Source organism: Zootoca vivipara, chromosome 3 (assembly GCF_963506605.1).
Source record: "Zootoca vivipara chromosome 3, rZooViv1.1, whole genome shotgun sequence".
NCBI classification, from domain to species: Eukaryota; Metazoa; Chordata; class Lepidosauria; order Squamata; family Lacertidae; genus Zootoca; species Zootoca vivipara.
The window spans coordinates 95,272,741-95,295,348 of record NC_083278.1 but is presented as its reverse complement, the minus strand read 5'-3'; the positions used below and the strand labels follow the sequence as shown (position 1 = coordinate 95,295,348).

Here is a 22,608-nt window from a genome sequence, read left to right as displayed (position 1 = left end):
GGCTGAGGCCGGGGCGGCCGAGGCAGCTGCAGAGGCAGCATCAGCCGCAGCCGCCGGGAGAGGATCCGGTGCAATGAATCGCTGCGCGAGCAGGTGAGGCGGGCCGGGTTTTGCAGGGAGGGGAGCCCGAGGATGGGTGGGGTCGCCTGGCGGCCGAGAGAGGGAGGAACCGTCTGCTTTTAAAAAAGGGCTTGCGGTTGTCGCAGCAGACAGGTCCGCCTTCGTCCCTGCACCTCTCCAAGTGGTCCCGGGATCCCGAGACCGGTGCCAGCTCGCCTGCATGCGTGCATGCACCCAGCCTTCCTACCTGCACCATCCGAGGCTGTTTGCCGCATGCAAGCCCCGGAAGAACGAAGCGCGCCGCTGCTACTGCTGAACGGCAGCGGGGCTCGCCGGGATGCTCTGCCGGATCCTCGTTCCGACGGCCTTAGCGTTTCCCTCCGCCCCAAGTCAGGCTCCATCCAGGCGCGGAGCCGGGTAGCCAGACACAGAAAGCAGGGAGATCTGGCGGAATCCAGCCTCGCTGTGGGGGTGACAGATTTATGACCACCCGGGACAATGTTATGCGGGAAGAGAGGGATCCAGCCTCTGCAGCAGCAGGCTCCCGCTTCCTTTTGTGTGACAGTTCCCAGAGGGTTATTCCAGGGTGTGCGTATAAATGTGTAGATGCGTGTCCTTAGAGGGAGATCAGGATCCCTCTTGCCTTCTGCCGCCCTCCGGTGAGAGAGAACCTGAGGGGGGGGTGCTGAGGAAGAGGGGGATCTGAGGGTCCTCCTCTTTTGTTTCATAGGTGTATCCGGTAAGTGGCTCTGCTTTGATTATTGCTGTTCCATTGTTCCCCATTTCTGGCTGAGAACAACGGGAGCCTCTGCCTGATGCATCTCGCTTGGTAGCTCTCCTAGTGGGAAACGGGCTGTTTCGTCTGACCATGATACTAACATGTGCTGTCTTGCACCTTCTGTTGTTATTTTCGAATAGATTCTGCCTGCAAGAGGAGAGACCCTCCGGTGATCTGCTTGGCTGCTGTTAGCAAGCAACTTCATGCCAACCTGATTCCTTGGGGGGTGGGGGAAGAGGGGATGGGGAGTGCTACCTGTTTGGGACACTGAGCTGTCCGTCTCTTCCTGCTTTGCCCCGGAGAGGTGCCTCTTGTCCCTTTGAAGGTTCAACGATGACGGGGTCCAGCACCAATGTTTCCCGCCACCCTAAAGGAGACAAAGGGGGCCGTTCGAGGAGCTCGCATGCCCGGACGGTTGGCTTTGCCAACAGCGGGGGCTCGGAAGAGGAAGACAAAGATGGAGGGGTGGCTTTCCTCGTCAACAAAAGTGGCTTCCCTATTGATGGGAAGACCTGGGAGAGGATGTGGGGCCACGTGGCAAAGGTGCATCCGTCGGGCAAAGAGATGGTGGAGACCATAAGGAATGCTGACAACCTTGCAAAAGTAAGTTATGACTGCAGCTTCCTTTGTCATGGGCTTTATTCTGCGGCAAGGGTCCGCAGATTCTCTAGCCCAGACAGGTGGCTAGTCTATAGATCTCCCAATGTTGTTGGGCTCCAAATCCCATCAGCCCCAGCCAACATGGTTGATGGTCAGGGGGATGATGGGACATGGAGTCCCATGCGGCATCTGGTGGGCCAAAGGTTAACCAACTCTGCTCTGGCCAGGTGTGTGAATCAAGCTCATGGGTGTGTGTATTTACTCATTTGCACAATCATTTCTGCTTTCCCCAGCGAGGGTTTCAAAGAATGGTAGAGTTGGAAGGAACCACAAGGGTCATCTAGTCCAACCCCCTGAATTGCAGGAATCTTTTTGTCCAACGTGGGGCTCGAACCCACAACCCTGAGATTTAAGAGTCTCGTGGTCTACTGACTGAGCTATCCCTCAGGCTAATTGAGGGTTGGTAGCTCTTTCTTTTGCAAGCAAAGGATTAACTGTAAGGAAGCCAGGCATTGGGTGAGGTAGCCATGGAAATGGGAAAAAGAAACCCCAATTAAATTAATGGACATTACTATGCTCATGCGTTCCAATGGGTCTGCTCTGAGTAGGTCTAACATTTGACACAACCCACCAGCTCTAAACAGGGCACTGAAGTCTTGCCTAGGGACCAGAGCATGCCTTGCTCAGCCTCCTGTGGTCTTTGAGACTTGGCCTAGGTGCCTACGTTTCCAGGCCTTTCCTGTACCATGAGGACTAGTAAGTTGCTTTAAAAGAAGAAGCTTGTACCAGTTTGTATGCATGCGTGGAGTACTGTGGTGTAGTGTAGAATATTCCCAGCCTTGGTTATACTTGCATTAGTATACCTTTGAGACATCTATAAACGCAGCCCAGCAGCTGTTCATTTTCATCCCTGGAGGAAATGCTTGTAGTTGCACATTAGAGCGGAGGCCAGAGGTGGTTAACAGCGACAGTCATCTGGGCATTTCCATGCTAAGCACTTAATTTTGAGCAACGAGAATCACTTTCCATGCATTTGGAAATGCCGGGTCTCGTCTTTCCCTCCATGAACAGTTGTGAAAGTTTGCAGCTCTCTGCTAACAGCTCTTGTGATGAAACGAAATCACAGGTGGCACAACAGCTGCAGTTTGGCAGGAAAAATGACACTCGGCTCAGGATTGTGTTGAATTTCGGATTTGATGCGATGCAATGAGAAGTCTGTAAAAACCCTCAAACCCAGGCAGTTTGGATGGTTTCACTCTGACCAGCTGCTCCAAGCTTGTTCTGTGCACTTACAAGTACTACAAGAAGCTGCCTAGGCCAGATCATCGAGCTAGTCTTGCCTACCTTGACTGGCTGTGGCTCTCCAGGATCTCAGAGTCTTTCCTACAACCCAGAACTGGAAATGCTGGAGATTGAATTTGGGATCTTCTGCATGCAAAGTATAGACTCTACCAATGAGTTATGGTCCCTTTTCTATCAGACGTGCTCTGCTAATGAGCTACAGTTATCTTCAGAGGCTGCCCACACCTTCAAAATATGTAAAGGAGAAACAAAATTGCGCCGTTGGTGAGCAAAGAGGCTTGCAGTCATGGCAACACTAAGGATGACGGACTTCAAGATGGATTAAACCCTATGCAAGGTCCTCCACACATACCCAGCGATATAAGTTTTTTGGAGAAGTGCATTCAAATGGCCTCCAGGAGTTCCTTCAGAATTAGTTAAGAACTCCGTGTAACGTTTGGGAAGCGGTATTATCTATTTATATATCACATTTATAACCCGCCTTTTTCTTCCAGGAGCTCAAAGTGGCACACATGGTTTCCCCTCTCCTCATTTAATCCCCAGAACAACCCTGCGAGGTAGGTTAGGCTGAGAGGCAGGGACTGGGCCCAAGGTCACCCAGGGAGCTTCGTGGCTGAGTGGGCATTTGAACCCTGGTCTCCTAGGTCCTAGTCCAGGCTTCCTCAACCTCGGCCCTCCAGATGTTTTTGGCCTACAACTCCCATGATCCCTAGCTAGAAGGACCAGTGGTCAGGGATGATGGGAATTGTAGTCTCAAAATATCTGGAGGGCTGAGGTTGAGGAAGCCTGTCCTTGTCTGACGCTACTAACCCACACGGGCTGTATTTGGACACTACTGCAATCCTATGCACATTTAATTAGGTGTAAGCCCTATTGTGCATGAAGAGGATTGTGCTGTCAGCTTTCCAAGAAGCTGCATCCCAAGACACTAAGTTATCCTTAGAATAGACCCATTGAAATTAATGGACTTAAGTTAGTCCTGTCCATTTCAGTCTACTTGGGGTAAGCTAACATCAAATGCGGGCTGCGGGTGGCGCTGTGGGTTAAACCACAGAGCCTAGGGCTTGCTGATCAGAAGGTCTGTGGTTCAAATCCCTGTGATGGGGTGAGCTCCCGTTGCTTGGTCCCAGCTCCTGCCCACCTAGCAGTTTGAAAGCAGTTTGGATAAATAGGTACTGCTACAGCGGGAAGATAAACGGTGTTTCCGTGTGCTGCTCTGGTTCGCCAGAAGCGGTTTTGTCATGCTGGCCACATGACCCGGAAGCTGTACGCCGGCTCCCTCGGCCAGTAAAGCGAGATGAGTGCCGCAACCCCAGAGTCGGTCACGACTGGACCTAATGGTCAGGGGTCCCTTTACCTTTACCTTTAACATCAAATGCAACAGGCTTACATAAGATGATTGCATTATGACTCTACCAATAAGTAGGATATATTTAAAGGTAAAGGTAAAGGGACCCCTGACCATTAGGTCCAGTCGTGACCGACTCTGGGGCTGCGCGCTCATCTCGCATTATTGGCCGAGGGAGCCGGTGTATAGCTTCCAGGTCATGTGGCCAGCATGACAAAGCCGCTTCTGGCAAACCAGAGCAGCACATGGAAACGCCGTTTACCTTCCCGCTGTAGCGGTTCCTATTTATCTACTTGCATTTTGACGTGCTTTCGAACTGCTAGGTTGGCAGGAGCTGGGACCAAGCAACGGGAGCTCACCCCGTCACAGGGATTCGAACCGCCGACCTTCTGATCAGCAAGCCCTAGGCTCAGTGGTTTAACCACAGCGCCACCTGGGTCCCTCATAGGATATATTTACTAGTCCTCAAAGAAAACCTAATGCCCTACACCTCTGATGCCATGCATGCCCCTCCCCAATGAATTTGGGGCACTTAGAATCATAGAACCGTAGAGTTGGAAGGAACCACGAAGGTCATCTATCCAACCCCCTCCAATGCAGGAATCTGCCCAATGTGGGGAGCTTGACAAAGACTTTCCTAATGCAGCAGGGATTTTAAAGTGGTTTCTACCCGTTTCTACACTGAATTTTAATCTTATACTTTGTATAATCAATTTCTTTTTAACATTCTATGTACACAGCTTAGAAATTCTGAATATAAAGCCACATATAAATGCCTTAAATAAATAACAAAAATGAAAATATAGTCCCTTAGCCATACTGCCCACAATCTGTTGTGTATTTATTTCAGGATTCCCCTTTGCTTTGAAAAATGAGGGTGATAATTAGGGTTGCCAACTGACCAGAAAAAAACCTCCGGCCTGGCTTTCTCTTGTACCTGTCACGGCAGCTTGACGGGCATTGAGTGAAGCATCATGCAGATAAGCATTACCAGCTATAAATGTATGACAATCAAACCAGTAAAGGCACAGGAGCAACACTGGGTTGAAAGAAAGAGCTGGGTTTTTGTTTTGTTTTTTAAGATGGTTGGCAACCCTATTTCCAATCCCTCCATTTTAATTCATCAGCTGCTAGATCCAATTGAAATCCTTGTAAACGGACTTATTCAAAGTAAGTGCTAAATTGCAACGTATGGGAATCTGGCATATGCCACCCAAATTAAATCTGTAATTAGTGATGATTTTCTTATTAGCGTGTCAGAGGCACGCTATTTCCTTTTGGCCAGAAAGGAATCGGGATTTGGGTTTCAATGAACATCCCAGAGCCCCAGTTGCTCTTGCAGGCAGTCAAGGCAGATGCTTCCTTCCCTCAGCTTTTTCCATTCTGAATTCTAATTCTGCACCATGTGACTTGCGGCTGGCCTGCTGATTGATGAAACAGCTGGCGACGGAGACAACTTGCGATGGAAACTCTCCAGGGATAGCTGCCCTTCCAGCCACCTGTTATGTCTGCAAGGCTAAATACTGTGGGGCCCTGAGGAGACTTTCCTATTAAACTCCCTTGTGTTTTAGCAGTCGTGAGCAAGCATGTCGTCTGTCTGGACAGGTTGGCATTTTGTTATGTGCCACAGAGTTGCTCTGACCATTTGTTTTTTTTATTTTATACAAATAAAATAAAAAATCGGAAGCCTGGTCTGATACCCACTGGACTGCCTGATCCTACAGTAGATCCCTGGGTGGCAAACTAATTTTTAAATATCCTGTGCACATCTGGGCAAGGCAATTCCAGTGCAAACCAGGAATTTACCCCTTCCGTCACCATGCCTGGAAATCTGCCACATCCCGGATCAGAGTATTTATTGTGATGTCAGGTGATTGACAGGTGGGCACAGTTGCCCACCATCAAACTTGGCCCCCGGGGGATGGGAGAAAAAACAAATCTGTTACACTGTCAAGATCCAGTACTCCATCTCTGGTGAATTCAGTCGAGTGCCTGTGGTCCTCTAGTCAGGCACCCCCAAACTTTGGCCCTCCAGGTGTTTTGGACTACAATTCCCATCATCCCTGACCACTGGTCCTGTTAGCTAGGGATCATGGGAGTTGTAGGCCAAAACATCTGGAGGGCTGCAGTTTGGGGATGCCTGCTCTAGGTGTTGTTCACCTACAGCTCCCAGCATCCCTTGCTGACTGGGGCTCATGGGAGTTGGAGTCCAGCAAAAATAAATATGGAGGGCCTCAGGTTCCCTGCCCTGGTCTGCTCTGACTAGTAGGTGACCTTCTCTTCCTTAATGAGCCAGTGTGGTGTAATGGTTAAAGAGCATCAGAATAGGACCTGGGAGACCAGGGTTCAAACACCGACTCGGCCATGAAGCTCACTGGGTGACCTTGGGCCAATCATTACCTTTCAGCCTAACCTACTTCCTAAGGTTGTTGTGAGGGAAAAATGGGGAGGAGGAGGAGGAAATATAGCTATGCTATATCACCTTAAGCTTCTTGGAGAATGGGATGCAAAATGCAATAAACACAAATAAAGAAGTTATAAGTTCCTTAAACAAAATCTAGCATCCTGGGGGAACAGAACAGCAGCATCAAAGGGCTGGGGCAATATTTCACATTTTTGGAAATCGGGTGTCCCATTTTTAGGAAGAGGCACGATCCACAGCTGCGACAGTACAGTGGTACCTCGACATACAAATGCTTCGACTTCCGAAGGTTTCGACTTACGAAGTCGACAACCCCGGAAGTCTTTTCGCCGCGTGTGTGCTCTACGGCTACGAAATCGTGCTTCGCGCATGCGCAAAACGAGCGCTTCAACAACCGAAGACCCCGACTTACAAAGAGCGCCACGGAATGGATCGCCTTCGTAAGTCGAGGCACCACTGTATTGGAATGCCTTACTGCTGACATCAGATTGTTAAGAGCGGGTGCTCGGCATTCTTTTGTAAATCTGTTATGCAGCTCTAAATGGTGAACTTCTTTAAGAAGTTGTTCATAAACCAAGCATGAGATTCTCATGGCAAAGGAAGCTTGTTTGTGTTTCAGACATCTGGTCACTGGCTCCTGTCACATATGCCAGCAGTCCGGCTGTTGAAGGCATGTGGCCATGCCCGCTTGCCGATTGCTGGCACAGAAGAGTGACATGCAGCATCATAACCAGCTCCCTTTGACAGTGCCACAAACAGCTGTGGTGAATATTCTGGGGAAAGTATGGTGTAGGGAGTAGTGCTGAGTGATGGGGAACTGTCTTCTGTGCATTGCAAGGCCAAACTAAGAAAACAGTTACAGTACTTGATTTGGCAGAGCTGGCCTGACGCTGGAATGAAGACCAAACTGAGCTTGGAGAAGTTGGTTCTTTGCGGCACTGAATGTGTACATTCTGCCCAATCTTATTGTCATGAATTGGCTGGAAAGAGAGAGGAATGGTGGGAGGCTGAGGAACCCCAAAGGGGAGAAGTGGTCAGAGGGAGAAGAGGGGGCAAACTGGGAGGAGGAAACTGAAGAGGTAACAGGACTCAGTGAGAAGGGAGAGTCTTAGGTAAAGAGAAGTTCTGAATTCGAAGCTGCAGCAGGAGAGAGGGATGAGGGGAGCCAAGAGGCAGAGATGAGTCAGGGTGGTGAAGACGCTTCCCCCTCCCTGGTCTCCCAGGACCAGGAGAGGCATGAAGTGAGAGAAGCAGAAGCAGACATGCCAGCGTAGTCTCAGATTGCTTGGGACGGACCTGGGAGAGGATGAGACTTTGACAGTTGTAGGAAGGTGGGGATCCTCAGTCTCCACAACTGCCTCATAGGGGCAAGACTTACCAAAGAAGAATTGCTGTGCTCATTAGACCTGGGAGACTATGCTTTTAATAAAGAGTTAACTTTGCTTACTCCATATGATTTATTGCTGGCTGGCTCCTGTCACTTATGCACTTGCTATAAACCAGGAGTGAAGAATCTGTGGCCCTCCTGATGTGGTTGGACTCCAGCTCCTATCATCTGTGACCATTGGCCATATTGACTGGGGATGGTGGGAGTCCTGCCACATCTACCAGGCCCTAGACACCTAGATAATCATAGGGTCGGGCTGCATGAACTTCCTTAGTGTAAACCAGTGGTGCTGCTGGCCAGTTGGGACATGAGGCTCAGGAGCCATATATCTGCATAAATGGAGAGTATGCCTTGGTGCAAATTTGAGAGTATGTGGCTAGGGTCTTCCTGGCATTGATGAAGGCCAGTAATCCTGTTGGCAAAGCATTTTTTTTTAAATTAAGAGAGCATTTGAGGAAGAATGGAAAATGTTTAGAGAACTTTGGAGCAGCAGTCCGAGAGATGGTTAGTTGGACAAGACACCTTTTGCAATTTGATGAGAACATAGGAATATGATACTTCTTCAACAAAATATCATAAATGTATACATTTATAAATCAAAGGGCCCAACCAGTACCTCCCCCCTATTAACTTTATTGAGTATGTTGGTTTCTTTTTCTTTGCTCCCCCCCTTTTAAATTTTTGTCTATGGATATTGGTATTCTGGGTTATAATACAAATCATTGTTATTTAAAGTTGACTTGCATTTTGATGTATCCTGTCTAAACTGTGCAATTATTGTGTACTTGTTTCCATATCAGTACTTGCATTTTCAATGTACTCGAATATAGCTATCCATATAAATAAAAAACAAATAATGGTAAAAAGCAGGGAAGCGAAGAGTCAAGAGATGTGGGGCCGCAAAAGACCCAGGGCTTGAGCCACCCCATAACCGGATCTCTGGTGTGAGCAGAACACTGTCATTCTGAGGTGATTTCAGCTCTGCCTCCTTCCTGCTTGAATAAGCAACAACCTCTCAACATTTCTCTCTCTCTCTCCTCATTCACAGCCTTTAATGCCATCCTTGCCAAGCTACAGGGCTTCCATGACCATCCCTGAGTGGCTTCAGGCAATACAGAATTACATGAAGATGCTGCAGTATCCTTTTTATGTGTGTTCTGGAGACCCAAATCTGCAATATTAAGCTTTTCCATTGAGCTATTGAAGAATGGAGGGAGGGAAGGAAAAGGGTAAAATGTGTCATGAGTATGGAAAGCGAAGGAGAGGTAAAATTCTCTTTGCTGCCTTTCCCCGGCACTAGGGAAGATTGGTGAGGCCACCTAAGCCTTGGCCTGCTTCGCTTGGTCTTGAGGGCCATGCAATTAGCTTGTGCTGACACTGATGAGGATGTAATTGAAGAGGGAGATTTAGCACCCAATCGATTGAAAATGCCCTTTGTGAACTCCGCTTCCAAGGTCTTTGAGGTGATGAATTGCTGCTGAGGAAGAGAAGGTGGTGCTCATACCTTTGAAATGCCGGAGCAGCCTGTATTGAGCTGAAGGGGGCTGTGAAGCCTGAGGAGCTTGGTGGGGTAGATCATTAGATGGAACAAGTGAGATCTGCAACAAAACGTTGCCATTCCCCTACACCCCAAATCAGCACTATTCTGTGACTGCTGAGCATGCTCAGTACTCCTTGAGCTGCTTCTTGGGTTCCCTGTTTTTGCAAATTTTGCGTTTTTCTCAAGCCTACTGGTGCTATCCTCTTGTACATGAGCAGTGCCATAGCGGTTCACAGCCTGGAAAGAGAGGAAATGATACCATTTAGCAAATTGGAGTCCTGTAAGAAGGAAGCTGAATTTTCACCTAAGGAGAAACCCACACCATATATTTACAGACCATGGCGCTGTAGTTTGTTAAGGGTGTGGTGAATTGGAGCTGAGTGAGAAGAAGACTACAGCATAGCTGTCAAGTTTTCCCTTTTCTCACGAGGAAGCCTATTCAGCATAAGGGAATTTCCCTTAAAAAAAAGGGAGAACTTGACAGCTATGCTACAGTTCCCAGGATTCTTTGGGGGAAGCCATGTGCTTTAAATGTACAGTGTGGATGTGCCCAATCTATCTCAGTATTGCCTACCCTGACTGGCAGTAGCTCTCCAGGGTTTCAGGCAGGGCATCTTTCCCAGCTCTATCTGGAGATCCCGGGGATTGAACCTGGGGCCTTTTGCATGCAAGGCAGATGCTCTACCCCTGAGCTACAGCCCTTCCCCAGATAATCGCCTGCAATTCAGACTAGCATATTGGAATATATGGATTGGAGGGGGAGAAGTGTGCGTTAAGTATACAAAGCATTAAAGATGTCTTGAAATATGAGTGAACTTTGTTTGATGTTGCAATGAACCTGACCAGCTTTTAAATAAATTGACCATTCTAAACCTCCTGAGGATCTTCCTTACAAAAAAACACAAAAAACCCACTCTAAAGCAGAGCCAGCTCTCCAGTTTCCCACGCATCTAAAACAGCAAATTAACCTGATGCTTTGCTTCCTTTTTGACACATCGCTCCATTACAGTTCAGCTCTCCATGCTGGAAACAGATGTTCCCATTGGGCTATTAAGAGGCCGTCCTATGTCTGGCTATTAAGCTGCATCTCTGAGTCAGAAAGTGATTTAAAACACTGCCAAAAATAAACCACTGTATTGGCCACAGCGAGGGAACCGCCAGAAGGCCCTGAGAGCTGGACCTCAGTGTCTGGGCTGAACAATGAAGGTGGAGATGCTCCTTCAGGTATATAGGGCTGAGGCCGTTTAGGGCTTTAAAGGTCAGCACCAACACTTTGAATTGTGCTCAGAAACATACCAGGAGCCAGTGTAGATCCCTTAAGACTGGTGTTATATGGTCCCGGCAGCCGCTCCCAGTCAACAGTCTAGCAGCCGCGTTCTGGATTAATAGCAGTTTCTGAGTCACCTTCAAAGGGAGCCCCACGCTCATTGTCAAATACATCTCCATTGTGTGTGTTTCTAAATCTGTGATTACACTGAAGGTAATAACTTTTAATAGGTGGTCTGCATTTTTAGAAGTGATGATGGTCATATCACTTGCTCAAACAAATCGTTTTCTCCTCCCTGCTTTGCAGTTCCTTTGCCTTAACCAATAAAACCCAGATACAATCACACAGGGACTCAATTTTTTGAAATTAGGAAATCAAGACCTCTAAGTGGGTAAGTAACAATTGGGCTCATGCTGGGTGCTCTGGTGGGCTTGGGTTCTTTGATTTTTAAAGAGAGCTCCTAAGGTTGGGCAACTTGTCTGCATGGATAAAACAGGATGGTCCATTTAGCCCAGCATCCTGTTCTCACAATGGCCAACCAGATTCCTATGGGAAACCTGCAAGCAGGATGCAACCACAAGAGCCTTCTCCTCTCCAACAACTGTTTCCAGCAACTCAGAAACTTTGGCATGTGAACGGAGGCTGGGAGTGGAAAGTTACAATCTTAGCTCAGGTCTGTACCACCTAGCCAAAAATGCCAGCTTGTAGTTGCTTCATCATGGACCAACACTATGTGGTAAGTCATTGCATGAATTGCCCCAAAGACTGCATTATATGGCTCATCTGCTGCAGCAGACAGATGTTGGTTATGACTAGTGGTGTATTAGTAAGTTTTGAAGTGTAGGAGCTTATGACAGCCCCATAGCCCTGCTTTTGAGGAGAGACAAAAGCACGGTTTCTGTTACACACCCACATAATAGCATAATACCTAGTCTGTTAGATCAGCAGCCCATGCCATCATATGCAGGACTTCCTAGGAGTAAGCTCCAATGAACTCAGTAGCGTTTACTTGCCTAGGAATGCATTCAACGTGAGTTACTTAGGTCTGTTAATTTCACTAGGTCTACTCTGCGTAATAGTTCGCTGTAACTACTAGGCTCATCTTGAAAAACACATCGAGACAAGGTTTAAACCAGGCTTCCTCAAACTTGGCCCACCAGTTGTTTTGAGACTACAATTCCCATCATCCCTGACCACTGGTCCTGCTAGCTAGGCTAGGGATCATGGGAGTTGTAGGCCGAAAACATCTGGAGGGCCGAGCTTGAGGAAGCCTGGTTTAAACAAAAGATCCCAGTCTGCCAAAATTGCAACCTCTCTAGCTTTTGATTGGAAATGCAAACCATCTTGCAAAGAAGGGTTTCCATTTAAACTTCTAGGGAGAAGTAGGAAAGGAACAGAAAGAAGAATCCAGCCTCTCCTTGATTATTTTTATTCTTCTCTGGCCTCCTCTATACTAATTTGTCACAAATAATCTTGGAGGCCCCATTCACTTGCCAGAGCAAGAAGACTTCATTAATTACCCTGCTTCACTGGCCAATGATATCACTGCTCCTATCCTGAAAAAGGTCCAGAGCTGCACTCCTCCGTATTTCCCTTCCACAGTGCTGCTGTTTTTTGGCTTTAGAATGTAACTCTGTTGCTGGATCGATGGTCCCACAATGGGGCAGAACAGTCTTCTTTGTGGAATGAGTAGCAAGCATTTATTTGTTCTGCTGACTTCAGTAACAACCCCAGATCACTGGATGGAATAATGCTTTAATTGCTTTTACAACGTTTTTTTAACTAATTGCTTTGATATGTTTCTAACTGTAATTGCTTTTAGAAGCTTTTAACTTAAATATATATATATATATATTCATTACTGACAAGTCCGGCAGCAGGGTATTATATCATACCATATAAAAGTGTTTAACAATTTTTAGAATGGTTTTGCTTTTGCTTTTTAAATTGTGGATCTTTGTGCCACCCTGGGTTTTTCTGGGGAGGAAGGGTGAGATATAAATGAAGTAAATCAAATATCCATCAATATTTGTGCAAGTATTGTGTGACCTGACAGACAACATGTGTCTGCTTAAATTAAGCTAGCAAAATGCCTGGCACCTTGGATTTTTAAAATCTGCCTTCGGTATGTTGGTGAGCGGAGGATCCAGATAAGTGAGGTCTTGCACTGGAAATGGAGCATACATTAAAACATGAATTTGGTATTTCGACAATAAGAGGAGGATGAGTTGCTGCTTGCCTTTGCTCTGCTCAGCTGGTGAGGACTGTCAGGCACTGAAACCATTAATATTCTGCCCACCCTGATGGCTTCAGGAAGCGGGGATAATAATTACCATGTTGTAAAACCTTGTATTGAAAAGCTGCCAAGACGCGCTCCTTTTTCCCAGCTAGCAAGGAGACTGCTGCACATGGCTTTGCATGCGCATGGCCTGCTGCTTCTGAGCCTGGTGTCAGAAGTTCTCAAGGCAGGGGGCTCTGAAGCTCCCTGTGGAGATCCGGAAGGTCAGCTATTATTTATCCTTCCTAGCATGTCTTTACCCAGGCAGGAAGCTGATTGACAACTAGCCTCTACTTCCTCCCAACTGGTGTAATAGAAGAGCTTTAAACTTCCACCTCTCATAGTATTTCTACTAAGTACATACTGTAAGAAGACGTCTGTGCTGGGATAGATCAAAGGACTACCTGGGTAAAAAGGTAAAGGTAAAGGGACCCCTGACCATTAGGTCCACTCGTGACCGACTCTGGGGTTGCGCGCTCATCTCGCATTATTGGCCGAGGGAGCCGGCGTATAGCTTCCAGGTCATGTGGCCAGCATGACAAAGCCGCTTCTGGCGAACCAGAGCAGCACAAGGCAACACCGTTTACCTTCCCGCTCTAGCGGTTCCTATTTATCTACTTGCATTTTGACGTGCTTTCGAACTGCTAGGTTGGCAGGAGCTGGGACCGAGCAACGGGAGCTCGCCCCGTCACAGGGATTTGAACCGCCGACCTTCTGATCAGCAAGCCCTAGGCTCTGTGGTTTAACCCACAGCGCCACCTGGGTCCCTATATATAGCAAAACTGCATAATATAAAATGGAACCACAGAGACTGGGAAACTAATGTCTCTGCAGATGTTGTTGGATTACAGCCCCCATCATCCTTGGACATTCAGTGGCCTTTTAAATGTGATTGTGGTGGTTGCAGCGGTGGGGTTATTGTTTTGTCCTTGTCCTTGTTTTTGTCTTATGTATTTTGTGTTCTTATTTCGAATTTTTATGTTGCGAACCTCCCTGGGATCTTCAAATATTAAGGGTGGTATACAAATTTAATAACTAAATAAATAATAAATGCAAATAGTAATAGTAATACTACTACTACTACTACTACTACTACTAATATAATTAATAATTTTGTTTATATGATGGAACATTGCATAAGACACAGCAGTGCAGATGTCTCAGCTCTGCAGGGTCCAGCACTTATTTTGCCGTTTTGGTTAAGTCTCAAGACAGGACTGGCTGGAAGACATTTGTAGGAGACATATTGTTCAGTGTTACTTGGGGGGCCTGTTTGTGCCAGCTCCTCCCAGCACAGCAGGCTGCTTGTCTGTGCTTTAGCTGCTGTGTTTCCTTAGTGTGATCCCTGATCTATGAATAGGAATTGTTGTGAACATGGTGAGCCAGTGCCTGTAGCAATGCTCAGAATGGGGACCTTGAAAAACGCTGAAGCTGTGTCTGTAAGCAGCTTTGGCTGTGATGACAGATGGGATGTGGGGGGCGGGGGGGGGGGAGAATTGTTTCTCTGTCTCCCTGCAGGGGAGATGCAGACATGCCTTTTTTTTTAGTGAACTGGAGAAACACATGGACAGGTACTTGTGCTTCCTGTTCCTCATGCATCCTTGTCAACATCTGAAGCTTCTGTGAACAAAAAACACATTGCTGTCTAGACTGGGCTAGTGTGATAACGAAAACAAGGCTTATTCTCCAACTCCACCTATCTACTTATAGGGAGCTTCTCTGAGATGTCCTGTTTGGGGACTCAATTGTTTACTGCTGTGACTTTTGTTAGTATAGAGCTTGCTATACGCCTAAAGCGTGCCTTATGAGGAATGGTTGAGGGAATTGGGTATGTTTAGGCTGGTAAAGGGGACGCGGGTGGCGCTGTGGGTTAAACCACAGAGCCTAGAGCTTGCCGATCAGAAGGTCGGGGGTTCGAATCCCCACGATGGGGTGAGCTCCCGTTGTTCGATCCCTGCTCCTGCCAACCTAGCAGTTCGAAAGCATGTCAAAGTGCAAGTAGATAAATAGGTACCACTCCGTCGGGAAGGTAAACAGCGTTTCCGTGCGCTGCTCTGGTTTGCCAGAAGCTGCTTAGTCATGCTGGCCACATGACCTGGAAGCTGTACACTGGCTCCCTCGGCCAATAAAGTGAGATGAGCGCCGCAACCCCAGAGTTGGTCACGACTGGACCTAATGGTCAGGGGTCCCTTTACCCTTTCTTTACCTTTAGCCTGGTAAAGAGGAAACTGAGAGCAGCTATGACAGCCCTCTTTAAATATCTAAAGGCAGGGTCAGCAAACTTTTTCAGCAGGGGGCCAGTCCACTGTCCCTCAGACCTTGTGTGGGACCGGACTATATTTTGGGGAGAAAAATGAACGAATTCCTATGCCCCACAAATAACCCAGAGATGCATTTTAAATAAAAGCACACATTCTGCTCATGTAAAAACACACTGATTCCTGGACCGTCTGTGGGCCTGATTTAGAAGGCTTTTGGGCCGGATCTGACCCCTGGGCCTTAGTTTACCTACCTATGATCTAAAGGGCTGTCACCTGGAAAAGGGAACAAGCTTGGTTTCTACTGCTGTAGAGGGAGAACCCAAACCAATGGCTTGAAGTTAGAAGAAAGGAGATTCCGGCTAAACCTCAGGAAGAACTTTCTGACAGTAAGCGCTGCTTGGCAATGGAACACTCCTTCTCTGAAGGTTTTTAAACAGAGGTTGGATGGCAAACTGTCATGGATGCTTTAGCTGAGATTCCTGCATTGCAGGGGGTTGGACTAGATGACCTTCAGGGTGCTTTCCAACTTTACAGTTCTATGATGCTATGAAAAGAGGGAATTGCTATTTTATGCCTGGAAAGTGGCACTCAGTTGAATGGGAATGTTACTTCCTGCACTACAGCAACTATGCTACAGCCACTGGTATGAATAGAATCCAGCGGGATGAACATAGGGCAAAAGTGCAATGTGCAGAAAGTCAATTGCAATTCAGCTTGCAGTGAAAGAGGAATGTTTATGAGCACTAGGAAACTGCCCATCTGGAAGCAGACAAGGTTCAGCAGGCAACCCACAGAGACGTCAAGTCAGAATTGCAGGACTATAATTAACATATGAGTATACTGTAAAAAGAACCTTGCTGGGAAAAGCAACTGGAGCACTTTGGGAATTGTTCTAACTTTTATTGTGTCTGAAATTTGTTTAGCTGCAGGAGTTCTGGTGTGCTACTTTAACAGTCAGGAGAAAGTCTCCATTGGGAATTAAACTGACTAGACCAGAAAGGGTTGAAACATAGGAAATGGTCTAGCCAGCCGGATACTGTCTACACCTGAATGTTTTTTTTGCAGCCCAAGATCTACATTACTTTCTGGGCAGCCTGGGCAGAGCAAGGAATGCAAATGTTATCTTTGCAACACAGCTATGCCCTCCTTTGGCCAAAGAGAGCAACAGATCCCCAGTGGGGCTTGAGGGGCTTGGAGGGCAGGCACGTCCTGGGGGCGTGGCACTGATCCTGGGGGTGGTGCCCAGCGTGGGCGGGGGAGCAGCCGCGATGGCACCCTGCTGGGATTGTGCTGCTGGCTGGGGGCAGTTTGCTCCTCCCGCACTCCTCTTTCTCCGCCAGTGAGATCCCCAACTGCTTTGAGGACACGGAGCCTGTTATCACTGCAAAGTGTGAGGCCCTTGTGGACTACAAGGGTGCGCCCTGCGAAAAGGCACTTGCCACACTGAGAAAGGCCCAGCAAGATTGCCAGACCATGTGCCAATGACTACTGGCTAAAGCTTTGCACAGTAGGCTGGCCTCTAAACACCCACCCACCCCACCCAATTTATCCACACAAGCAAGAGGCATCATCGGAAATCAGGGACACATCTCAGCCAGGCAAAAACATTCAGGGTGCAAAGCAGCGCCGGTGAGGGGGCTGGCCTGGGGAGAGTTCAGAGGGCCAGAAAGAGAGGATTGGGGGGCCACATTTGGCCCACAGACCTGAGGGTTCTTCACCCCTGGTTTGCAGGGTTTCAGACAGGGTTCTCTCCCAGCCCTGTTTGGAGATGTTGGGGATTGAAACTGGGGCATTCTGCATACAAAGCGATGCTCTGCAACTGAGCTGCCATCCTTGCCCTGGCAAGCCAATACGGTCGGTTTCACAACTCCAGTTACTTATGTGGAACTAAGTCATGATGAGGAATTAGTAAAACAGTATAAAACAGGCTGCCCGCTCCACAGGACTCCTCCACAACTCAGTTGGGTTTGTGTAGTCATGAAGTCATCAGTGCCAGAACAAGAAGTTCTTAACATTGTTTTCTTCTGAAAGTTGCTTTCTCTGAGTGACTATAGCACATGGCCATGGATTTCAGGCATAATGATTCTTGGTCCAACATTTGTATAAATGATTTGTTTTCTTTTTCCTCCCCTGCTTTTGTAGGTTAATGGAATCAGCAAAAGAAATGACCAGGGAATCTTTACCTATCAAATGCCTTGAAGCAGTTATCCTGGGGATGTATCCTTTTATCTACAGGTTCTTTGCTCAGATCTGTTGTTGTTGTTGTTGTTGTTGTTGTTGTTGTTGTTGTTGTTGTTGTTGTTAATAATAACAATAACAATAACAACAACAATAATAATATAATGGTAACCTACACTTCTTGGATGCTGTGTAACAACACCAACCAAAGGTGAGTTTAAACAGCTGATTTTGGGAAACTGCATCCTTCCAGATGTTGCTGGACTACAGTTAACCATACAGTTAACCACTCCAACAACATCTGGGCTACACATCTGTGAGGCAGAGGATTGATGGAAGCTTGACTCCTTTTCAATATGCTTTGAAACATCTCTAATGGCCTAGTTTTCTTAGATTACCTAGGAGCAAAGCATTCATTTTAAAATAAAGCAGGGAATTAATAATAATAATAATAATAATAATTTTTATTTATACCCCGCCCTTCCCAGTCAAGACCGGGCTCAGGGCGGCTAACAACAAATAATATCAACACAAATATAAAAGAAACAATTCAGTTAAAACAACAGAATAATACAATGTTAAAATTCAATTTTAAAATTAAAAATCTACGAATAAGATAAAACCATTATAAATAAAACCTTAGGGGAGGGTAACCGTGGGGTCAGACTGCGTCAGTCCGAAGGCCAAACGAAACAGCTCTGTCTTGCAGGCCCTACGAAAAGATGACAAATCCCGCAGGGCCCTAGTCTCCTGGGACAGAGCGTTCCACCAGGTCGGGGCCAGTACTGAGAAGGCCCTGGTCCTGGTCGAGGCCAGCCTAGCCACCTTGTGACTCGGGATCTCCAATATGTTATTATTTGTGGACTGTAATGTCCTCTGTGGGTCATACTGGGAGAGGCGGTATTGTGATGGAAAACCCAGGCTTTTCACATCAGTCACTTTGTCGCAAATATATTTCCCCAAAATATGGCATGGTCCAGAATAAATCCACCACTCAGTGCTAGGGGCATACCTAGGAGTTAGGTAGGTTGGTCTCCACCAAGGGTGAAGTCTCTGGGGTGGGGCCCCCACAAAAATCGCACGTTTCTACCCTGGCTTGGTGTCACAGCATCCCTGAGAGGGCGCCTCCCCGGCTGGCCGGCAGTGCTATTAGCTCCTTGTCAAGGTCAATACACTATTATTGCACCCATAACATGTTGCAGGATATATCCATCAAAACGCACCAGTCGGGGGGGGGGGGCTTAGTCAGCAAGAAATTAGCACTCCCCTCCTTTCTGAATGTCAAGATCATGACTGAGCTTCCTGAGACCCTCTCTCCTTCTGTGGAAATAAGATACAGGCAGTAATAACCTCATTACGCGGACAGGGCTCGCTGCTGCTTGCATTCGGGGCAGGATCACGCCAAAGCAGCAGTGCTTAAAAAATACGGGAGCTTCCCAGTGCCAAGCAGATTACTGAGTTGTCATTTTAATCAGGTCTCTTGACAGCTCGCACTGTCAGCTTTTACAAGTGATTTTCCTTCTTCTTCTTTTTATATAAAAAAAGATCACTTCTGTAATCTCTTTGTGTGTCAAATTCGGTTTTGGAGCACCCTCTTCCTGCTTAGAAGCCTCTTGAAGTTTTGTGAGGCGGTGAGTTGAAGCACTCAATTCACTGCAAGATCTGGGGTTGGTTGAAGGCACAGCTGATGAGTCCTTAGCAGAAACACCCCCCCCCCCACTCAGGATATCAGACACTCAGTAAACAGAGCAGGGGAGATGATATGGGACTCTCAGTAAACAGAGCAGGGGAGATTATATGGGTTGTCTGGCTAGAGATTTCTAAAGGAATCCAGACAGCTTCCTCTCCTCATCTGCTTGTTTGGCCCGCTAAAGGTAAAAAAAAGGTAAAGGACCCCTGACAGTTAAGTCCAGTCGTGAACGACTCTGGGGTTGCAACGCTCATCCCACTTTACTGGCCAAGGGAGCTGATGTTTGTTCGCAGACGGTTTTTCCGGGTCGTGGGGCCAGCATGACTAAGCTGCTTCTGGCGAAACAGAGCAGAGCACGGAAACGCCGTTTACCTTCCCGCTGTAGCGGTACCTATTTATCTACTTACACTTTGATGTGCTTTCGAACTGCTAGGTTGGCAGGAGCTGGGACCGAGCAACAGGAGCTCACCCGTCGCAGGGATTTGAACCGCCAACCTTCCGATTGGCAAGCCCTAGGCTCTGTGGTTTAGACCACAGCGTCACCCACGCCTCAAAAACTCTCCCCCAATCATAGCCCTCTTGAGATAACAAACATGCTCAATTTTGTTTAAGAACAAAATAAGAGCTCTAGTCCAACATCCTATTCTCATGGTGTGTTTCCTTTGGGAAACACACAAGTGGGAACTGAACCCAATAGCACTCTCTCCACTCTCCTAGCAACAGGTGTTGTTGTTGTTGTTGTTTAGTCGTGTCCGACTCTCCGTGACCCCATGGACCATAGCACGCCAGGCACTCCTGTCTTCCACTGCCTCCCGCAGTTTGGTCAAACTCATGTTCGTAGCTTCGAGAACACTGTCCAACCATCTCGTCCTCTGTCGTCCCCTTCTCCTTCTGCCCTCCATCTTTCCCAACATCAGGGTCTTTTCCAGGGAGTCTTCTCTTCTCATGAGGTGGCCAAAGTATTGGAGCCTCAGCTTAACGATCTGTCCTTCCAGTGAGCACTCAGGACCGATTTCCTTCAGAATGGATAGGTTTGATCTTCTTGCAGTCCATGGGACTCTCAAGAGGTACCCGGAGGCATATTGCTTCCGCCATGTCTTCCCCATGTTGTGCACTGGCCCTGATCTAACAACAGCCACACAATAGCTGGTATCTTTGGATTTCTTTATACTTACTTGGATCCAGCCTTTGGCTTCTGCAGAAAAAAAGGCTTTTGATCCAATGGAGGGATCTCACCAGCAGAGCAGAGGTGGCTTTTGCTGATACCTCCCCTTCTCCCTGTAGCCCCCAGTGCCACACCAGCCCACACCAGCTTTTCCCAACCAGGTGCCCTTCAGATGTTTTGGACTGTAACTCCTATCAGCACCCACTACGCACATGGCCTGTGGTCAGGGATGACGGGAGCTGCAGTTCCAAAAACCTGGAGACCACCAGATTGGGAATGCTGCTCTGTTCAGTTGTGGAGGGCTTCCCAAACCCTGGACACATGTGGAAGGCGGTGCTGGGAGCTGCAGGGGGAATTGGAATCCATCCAATTCCTCCCCCCCAAGGTGCTAAGTCTAGATACAATCCTCTGCATTAAAAAAATAAAATATTGCATCCTTCCCTTTTTAAAAAAAACCCCAGGCAAGACCATTTTCATTCTAAAGCAAGATAAAATGTCACTAAAATTAAAGTTTAATTCAAAATCAAACTTTTGAAGAGAAGCAACCAGAAGTTCAATCAGCAACCAATGCAGTCATTTCAGGCAAATATACTTACTGAGCCAAAATTAAGCCGATAAAAAAGCTGGCAGTGTAGGTGAGATTTCACTATTTTCTGGAAAACACAGGGGGGTTGTGGCTTAGGCAATGAATTCTGTATTTGTAGAGCAGTTACGAGCAGTACTCTGCTCTTCGGTCCTTCCTGATCTTGCGTCTTGGCTGAAGGAAGCACAGAACAATGTCCCTATCTTGAAGTTAGTGTTCATGAATGCTCACGCAGATAAATATCCCCTGATGTGCACAGCATCAGACTCAAAACATGTCCAAATTTATAAGGTTACTATCCGTGCTTTCTACATCAGCCGCAAATTCTGGTGAGCTCTTGGGCAAGACGGTCACATGGGACTCCACCCTGTTCTTCACATCTATTCCCTTGCTACAGCAAGTGCAAGGGGCTCTTGTCAGTGGGGCCCATCTGGGGGTATGGGTCCTCAGCAGATGCCAAACTATGCTGACCCCTTGGCGTCATCCCTGAGTGGTTTGTATCAGGATCACCCTGTCAATCATGAACAGTGAATGAGAATGGATGCCCTCCATAGCTGCCAAGTTTTCCCTTTTCTCGCGAGGAAGCCTATTCAGCATAAGGGAAAATCCCTTTAAAAAAGGGATAACTTGGCAGCTATGATGCCCTCTGCCCAGCAAAAGCCACAGAATTGCACTTACGACCAGCTGAAAATTCTGTACATTTCTGAGACAAGCCCCATATGGGTGGAGGGCTAACTTTACTTCTGTTTAAAATTCCTTCAGTAGCACCTTAAAGACCAACTAAGTTTATATTTTGGTATGAGCTTTCGTGTGCATGCACACTTCTTCAGATACCTTCTTCAGTTTACTTCTGTTTGTGTACATCGTGCAGACACAACATCAGTGGGAAGCAAGCTTTCTTTCCTGCCGTTGCTGTTTCAGAGTAGGCTCAGGCTTGCTCTGTGTCTGGTTGTACTGTATTCATTTCATTTTTCGTTTCAAAAAAGAGGTTGACCCCGGCCATTGATTTCACTAGGTAACAAAGCTTCCTATGCCTGAAAGTGCCCTTCTCTGGCTATTGTTTCTGTGGTACACAAGAGTGCAAAGTCAAAGGTGGTTCTCCTCCTCCTAGTTAGAATTTAATGGGATTAAATAGCAAGGACTTGAGGAGCTGAAGGCTTTATGGCTCTGACACAAGGGCAGATGGCGATAGGGGGCAGCTGTTTAGACTTAACAGAGATCTGCTTGGAGTCAAATGGAGTTAAATTCTTTTGAGATGCAAGGAACAATTGCAACGGATCAGATCAGTGCCTGAAAGACTTGATAGATGCTAACAAAAGAAAGGGCAGATCTAGAAGTTGGTTACATAGAAGAAGAAATGCAACTGGCTTCAAAATTTATCCCAGATGAAGTCTGCATTTACTTGTCTTCTGGTGACCCCAAAGCACTTAAAGTTCTAATTAGCAAGAAGGCATTTTGATTTTAAGATCCTAAAACTAGTTGAGAGCTGTATGAGAGGCCTTTGCAGGCCGCTTGAGTTCTGCTTCGCAAGCAGAGAGGGAGGTCTCTGCATGGGACAAAAGTAATATTGCTGGGTGTGTGTGTGTGTGCGGGGGGGGGGGTCTGCCGACAGAAAACTCTCCCAGCATAATGTCCCATCTGTTGTGTCCTATCAACAGTGTGTGTGTGTGTGTGTGTGTGTGTGTGTGTGTGTGTGTTTAATGGTGTCAGAATGCTCATGGATCTGCAGGATTCAAAGCCTCTTAATTC

General features: G+C 47.2%; 1 protein-coding gene across 3 annotated transcripts in view; it reads left to right on the top strand.

Annotated features, from left to right (window-relative positions):
- Positions 1-1,082: 1,082 nt before the first annotated feature.
- Positions 1,083-22,608, top strand: part of VASH2 (vasohibin 2) — a 44,650-nt gene continuing 23,124 nt past the window's right edge. For all 3 annotated transcript variants that reach the window (XM_035111295.2, XM_035111293.2, XM_035111297.2), the window contains exons 1-4: positions 1,083-1,441; positions 8,946-9,034; positions 11,039-11,095; positions 17,386-17,460. In XM_035111295.2, coding sequence (XP_034967186.2) covers positions 1,172-1,441; positions 8,946-9,034; positions 11,039-11,095; positions 17,386-17,460 — 491 coding nt within the window. In that variant the 5' untranslated portion in view covers positions 1,083-1,171. The remainder of the gene's footprint in view (positions 1,442-8,945; positions 9,035-11,038; positions 11,096-17,385; positions 17,461-22,608) is intronic.